This window comes from Hordeum vulgare, chromosome 6H (genome assembly GCF_904849725.1).
Source record: "Hordeum vulgare subsp. vulgare chromosome 6H, MorexV3_pseudomolecules_assembly, whole genome shotgun sequence".
Classification (NCBI taxonomy): Eukaryota; Viridiplantae; Streptophyta; class Magnoliopsida; order Poales; family Poaceae; genus Hordeum; species Hordeum vulgare.
Genome location: NC_058523.1, coordinates 502175836 through 502182776, shown reverse-complemented (window position 1 = coordinate 502182776; position 6941 = coordinate 502175836). Strand labels below are relative to the sequence as shown.

At 44.8% G+C, this 6941-nt stretch overlaps 1 protein-coding gene across 1 annotated transcript; it reads right to left on the bottom strand.

The window, feature by feature from the left end:
- Positions 1–5065: 5065 nt before the first annotated feature.
- Positions 5066–5822, bottom strand: LOC123403601 (glycine-rich cell wall structural protein-like). The gene is made up of 2 exons (XM_045097524.1): positions 5665–5822; positions 5066–5568 (listed from the first exon to the last, which is right to left on the bottom strand). Exons 1-2 carry the CDS (start codon positions 5744–5746, stop codon positions 5291–5293), a joined length of 360 nt encoding a protein of 119 aa, XP_044953459.1. The 5' UTR covers positions 5747–5822; the 3' UTR covers positions 5066–5290.
- Positions 5823–6941: the final 1119 nt, after the last annotated feature.

The window sequence follows — 6941 nt, the reverse complement described above, 5'->3', positions numbered from 1 at the left end:
GTGCGAGAGGGCTTCTTCTCTTCTCACTCTCCAATAGCATGTAGAAGAGAGACCCTTATAAAGGGGTCCAACTTCTTCTCCACTAACGGGATGGGACTAAACTTTTCACCATCACCTTGTCATGCCACCACCTACATGGGCCCTTGGAGATTTCTGAAATTCTCTTATAGGCCTAAAGCCCACCACTAATTTCAACAAGAACAGCGAACATCTTCACATTAAGATAGAAGGAGTATATATCACAGTATATAGCTAAAAAGGTGGTACAAAATAAGTTACAGTTGGAAGTTTCCATGTGGTAGTTTTGTTTCTATCGTGGATGTATGGCCCTTCTCTTGAGTTATATAGATCACAGTAACAACTTGAGATGTGATCAAAATAACTACAGTGTAATAGACTGATCATAAAATCAGTGATATGCAACAATATGAAAACATCCTGCTTGTACACTCTATAGCTCATCATAAAGACACACACGCACACACACTTAGTCATGTCTTAGGATATGTAAGCCACATAATATATAGCGGAGAAGTTGAAACTAAACCACACACACGCACACACACTTAGTCATGTCTTAGGATAGCAATGGGATTACCAAGAAAAATAGTCACTAGTGGAAAACGAAGCTTTAATCTCAATTTCAAAGGACCTTTAGTCCCGATTGTGCAGGAAGGACTAAGCCTTCAGGGCTAAAGGCCTCACCTTTTAGTCTCGGTCGTGCTGTAAACCGGGATTAAAGGGGGTCCACGTGGCCGTTGCGCGGCGCTCGAACAAGAGGACATTTAGTCCTGATTGGTAAAACCAACCGAGACTAAAGAGCTCCACGTGTTTTTTAGGGGTTTGGAGGGGTAGGGTTTCGAGGGGTTTAGCGGTTTATTTGTGTTTTTTTTATTAGAATCAAAGCCCTGTTTTCTACTAGTATCTGCGCGTCGGCCACCTCTCTTTTTGACGCTAGCTACTAATACCGATGAAGAAACCGTTACACAATATCGTCAGGAATATGAAGTGACATCTCTGCCTCAACGCTACTATATATATTACACATTCATGCATATATAGAATATATATTTCTATCTCTAATATCTAATTATCAACATCCCCTACAACTTGCTGATGGATTCTTCGGTTGGTGATATGACCTCATCAACGAAGAATTTCGCCAATTCTTCTTGAATTGCTCGTATGCGATTCTCTGGTAGGAGTTCATCCCGCTTTCGTTGGATCTAATTTAAAGAAGGGGCTAATACAAATCTCAACCAAATTGATAGTAACAAAATAAAATTATGAATATATTGTTAACGTACGCCAAGTTCTTCAAAATTTCTGGCCGTCTCGCAGGTCGTCATGTGAATGAACTCGCAAACGTAGCATCCACATAATTTATTTCCGTCAACTTAATGATAAATACATAACATCATGAATAGTGAAATGATCAAATTAATATAAATTCATCATCAAATTAAAACCAAAATACCCTGATAAAATAAATACATAAAGTTCACCGTACATCCATACTTAAACGTTGGTCAGTGTACATCCATACAAGTTCATCGTCAACACATTATGTAATTAAGTATATCAAATGTTATTACTGCAAAAATAAATACATAAAATTCATACATAGTTGATCAAACTAACATACAACTATATAAAACATTTAAAGCAACAACAAATGCGATCGGAATCACATCTAAGGTAATAATTGATCCAACAACATAATGATACCAAGCCTCTTTATAAATGACATATTTTCTAATCTTTCTAATCTTCAAATGCATTGCATCCATCTTGATTTTGTGATCATCGACGACATCAGTAACATACAACTCCAATTTCATCTTCTCTTCTTCAATTCTTTTTATTTTTTTCTTTTAAAAAATGTTTTCTTTTTCAACTAAATTTAACCTCTCGACAATAGGGTCGGTTGCAATTTCTGGTTCACATATCTCCTAGATAAAAATGTCTATGTCAAGTTGATCGGCATAATTGTCATAAACACGAAATGAAACAAATTATAGTTATAAAAGATAATATACCACACTCGAATCATATACCGGGCGAGAGCCGACGAGGACGGATATCAAAACCATGGAACTATATAATAACAAAAAATAATATACAAGTAAAAAAATACACAACTAACAAAAAATATTATAAGTAAGTTTTTTAAAAAAGATGAGAACAAGAGGCTCACAACGTTGGTGCCAGCGATGACATCGACACGGGCGATCGACAGCGCTGAGTATGGGGACGTGGACGGGACGACATGACAACCTCAATTAAACCACACCTACACATATGCAAAGAAAGATGAAAAATCTTAAGTGTGGCTCGTGAACTCAAGTGGCATCATGCTCTCAGGCATTTCATCGAGTACCTCTTATGCATAGGAATCATCGAGTACCTCTTATGCATAGGAAAGGTAAACAAACTAGCACACACCTCCACCTTGGCGAGCATATATATAGGCAAATCTTTAGCCTCCTGAACTCAAGAGTCTCACCAGGTGGTGCTGGCAACGAGATCAGCGCGAGCGATCGACGGCGATGAGGACGGGGACAGGGACGGGACGACACCCTCAAGGAAACCACAACTACACATATGCAAAGAAAGAGAAGAAATCTTAAGTGTGGCTCGTGAACTCAAGTGGCATCATGCTCTCAGGCATTTCATCAAACACCTCTTGTGCATAGGAAAGAAAAATAAACTAGCAAACACCTCCCATCTTCTGTGAGGAAAAAACAGAGGAGAGGGTGGGCATGAGCGAGGATATATATAGGTAAATTTTTAATCCAGGTTAGTGTCTAAAATCGAGACTAAAGATGGACATTTAGTCCGGTTGAAGACACCAACCGAGACTAACCAAGCGGAACTAAATATCCCACGCCAACCGGGATTAAAGATGATAGTGCCGCTCGTTCACTCTGAGTCGTCCGATTAGTCCCGGTTTGTAAAGCAACCGGGACTAATGCCATTGTTGAGGAAATCGTTAACTGGTAGCTGCTCGGTTGGCCGGCGAGTAGGGGATTAATGGCCTAATCGGTAAGTTAATCGGCCATTTAATCAATTAATCGGACGATTTTTCGGTTTATTGGCTACTCGTTGACCCTATGAGTAGCGATTAATCGAAAGTTGGTTAATCGGATGAATTCTTCAACAGTCTAATGCTCGATGTGTGCTAGGACGAAAGCACTGTTTTTACCAGTGAGTTAACACCTATTCCGTCCTCATGATAGCCTTTTCATGTCTGTTCTTTTCCCCATTCTCGACTACAAAGATAAAAATATTTTCATCAATATCCCCAATTGTTTTTTTATCCCCGTGAACCCATGAGTCAATTACACAAAACCACCACATTTGCGACCAGGTTTGCAGAAAACCATCAAGTCGTTAATCCGTTGCAAAAAAACATTGTTTTCACTAATCTTATTATAAAAAATACTGATTGGGTGATTTGGCATGTTTAACCAATTTTTGACAAGTGGGGCCTCGTTGTTAGGAGCTGACATTGCAAAAACTTTACACACACACCCTTGAATCTAAAAACAAAAATCAATTAACTCATGCCTGATCCAATCGAGAGGAGGAGACTGTTGCCCGCGCCGCATGCCTGCTCCCATCGCCGCCCGCCTGCTCCCGTCGTCATCGTCGGCCCCAATGACCGCGCCACCCGCCTGCTCCCGTCGTCGTCGGCGGCCCCATGTCCATGTCACAGCCGTCAGCCCCAGCACCCGCGCCACCCACCTGCTTCCGTCGCCGTCGTCGGCCCTTGCGCCTGTCGCCGCCTGCTTGCTCCCGTCGCCGCCGTCGGCCCGTGCTCCCGTCGCCGCCGTCGGCCCCTGCGCGTGCGCCGCCCGCTCCCGTCGCCCCCGTCGCCGTGGTGACGACGGGAGAGGCAGGTCGAGCAGCAACTGTGGTGGGGCGATTGCGTTTTTTTATTTGGTTCAGGGTGTGTATGTAAGGTTTTTGCTAAGTCATCTTCTTACAACGAGGCCCCATTTGTCAGAAATCGATTAAACGGGCCAAATCATCTGATTATTGCTTTTTACAATAAGATTAGTGGAAAAGCAGTGTTTTTTCAACGGATTAATGAATTGGTGATTTTCTCCTATCCTAGCCGTAAATATGTGGTTTTGTGCAATTGACTCTGAGCCTATAGATAAAAATCTTTCCATCAATATCCCCATCGATTTTTTTATCCCCGTGAACCCATAAAACCCATGAAAGCGATCAACAACAATCTTTAATACTTCCTCCGTCATGGTTTAGAAGACACAGTTAAACTTGCATGCGTTTTCAAAATAGACGAGGTTTAAGGTGTGAAAGCAATTATTTTTATTAATTAGTACTAGTACTAGTCATGCATGCGCCCTTCCAATTTGCTGCTCACGCATTAGTACTAGTATTTTCTCAGTTGATTAGGCGCATTAACATCTACGCCTGCTACATCTCACAACCAATCGATGACTACCTTGATCCCAGAGATTTTCAAGCGTGCCTTCTAAACCGTAACGAAGGGAGTAGCATCCTCATCTTCGTCTTACGCGCTGGGTAATAAAGTATTTAATCCAACAGCTTCCTCGTGAACACTAATCGTCCCTGATAGAGTAATTATTTACGAAGATACGGGTAAAGGTTAAGGACATGTTTGGTTTCAATAAGTCAGGTGACTTATAAGTCAGGTAACTTAAAACCAGTGACTTATAAGTCACACATGTTTGGTTGTCTGACTTATAAGTCACCTGACCACACCTTCCCACGTAAAAGTTGGTGACCTATAAGTTTTAAGTTGGGGTGAAACAACTTATGACTTATAAGTCGAGGTGACTTATAAGTTAGATTTGTTTGACAAAATAAGTTATTTTTTACACTTTTCAACTTATAAATGGATGACTTATTTGGAACCAAACTGGTCCTAACCATTGTCAGTTTGAGTCATGTCGCACACTAGGCATGCAGCAGGGAGGAAGACTCCTATTTGGCTGCTGATTCCAGAAATAAGGTAAATATTTATGAGTATCAGGTGGATCAGGTGGATGAATTGTGATTAACAAAGCCCAGCTTAGGAGAGCAAATCCGCCTGTCTTTTTATTCCATAAACACAACACGGGTGCATAGACAACACAGCCGTACACTGACCAGTAGGTCTTTCGAACAAGCACACCATAAACACACATCAACACATACTAGCTTGCAAGAACACAGGGCTAGCTGCGTTTTGCAAGAACACACAGTATAAGCAGATTAACTAGGTACGTGCAGGCGTATACGCTTCGTCATGCTCGGCTCAGTGGTGCACCTCCGCCTCGGCGCGGTACATGGGCTCCGGGACCTCGTCGGCGCGCGAGCAGCACCGGCAGCCGCCGTAGTACCCGCGGCCGCAGCAGCCCCACCGGCAGTACCCGCCGCCGCCGCGGCCTGGGTACCCGCCCCCTCCGCGGCCAGGGTACGGGTAGTACCCTCCTCCGCGGCCGCGCCCGGGATAACCACGGCCCGGGTAGCCGCCGCCGCCACGGTAGTAGTCCTGCACGTCGGCCGTGGGCTCCTCCTTCTTGGCCATGGCCTCTGCATCAACCCATATCATTAACACTGTATATATAATATAGTCCGTCTCCAATCGATTCAAAACTTTATCTAGCAGTGTATGGTATGGTATCTCACGAGTTTCTTCGGCCGAGGCGACGAGGAAAGCAGCGGCAAGCAGGAGAGCAAACACGAGGAGGAAACCCTTGAACGTCGCCATCGAACCCTCTTCTCCTTACAATGTAATCTTAGTCGGCCACTGTGCTGTGAGATTGTGTCGGAGCTGGTTTGGTGAGAAGCTAATGCATGCAGCGCAAGCTTATTTATAGGCAGAGAAGCCTCTAGGTCTCCATGCAGGCTCCTGGCGGTAGCGGTTGGCGGGTGGACGGCATGCATTAACGCCTTCCTGCATGCATGCAGGGAGCAACTACTCGTAGCAAGACCTCTGCGTTATCTTCTTATCTCTACAGTGTAGAAAATGCGAGAGTGGACTAGTTGAGGAGGGACAGGGGACGTGCATGTGCGTGTCTAGTTGAGGAGACATACGTTGTGCAAGTTTGACTAGGCAACATCGCATGCATGAACTAGTCATGCTCCAGTAGACATTATTAGACGGGCACGTGGCAGACACTGCTGAAATTTCATTGTATGAAATGCTCGATAAAGTGTCAAATAATCTCGGCAAAGTCGTTCTCGGCAAAGAATACCCAACATACACCCCTCAGGAAAACATAACGTTGTCGAAAGCCAAACGTCAGGCATGCACCGCCATGTTTTCATAGAGCATGCATCTCGGTAAAGTTAGAACAACTCCAAAGAAGCCACCTATTTCATCCGTCCTTATTTGTTTGGAGCCGTATAGATAAAATTGATAACCGACCCGTCGATTCATTGCTAAAACGCGTTCATTCCGTGTTCGCGCCGATCCATTTTTGACCTAAAATTAGAAGTGAAATGCGTCGGCGCAGACGCAAAGCGGACACGCGCGTCCTTTCGGTGTCCGCTGCAACCACTCACGGTCAACATAATTTATGACGGTCGCCCTCCGCGGGCCCATGCGTCAGCAGCCGCGGTCGGCCTTTTTTAATCCAACCGTGCGGTGGGTTCGGCCTCATCTGCTTCCAAAACCAACCTGTCCCCATCTCGCCACCTCGTCGGCGATCAAACCCTAGCATTACGTGTCATGGTCGGCTCCTTTCAAAACAAGGGCAAGGCCCCCGTCTACCCTCGCGAGATCTCCCTGTCGGCGTCCTCCCGCCGGCCTCGATAGCGTGTCAGCATCCCGATGCAGCAAGCGCGGTGGCACTGGGAGCACCGCGTCCCGCTGTCGTACCTCGATGTCACCCTCCCGCACCACTGTCATCTACATCTGGAGAGGATCCCGGTGTTGGCCGTGCCGTGATCGGCACGGTTGC

Excerpts from the sequence above, each read along its gene's own strand:
- LOC123403601 (XM_045097524.1), bottom strand. The coding sequence starts at position 5,746 with ATGGCGACGTTCAAGGGTTTCCTCCTCGTGTTTGCTCTCCTGCTTGCC. Across the intron at positions 5,569-5,664 it reads CGCCTCGGCCGAAGAAACTC|AGGCCATGGCCAAGAAGGAG; the intron begins GTGAGATACCAT and ends GGGTTGATGCAG.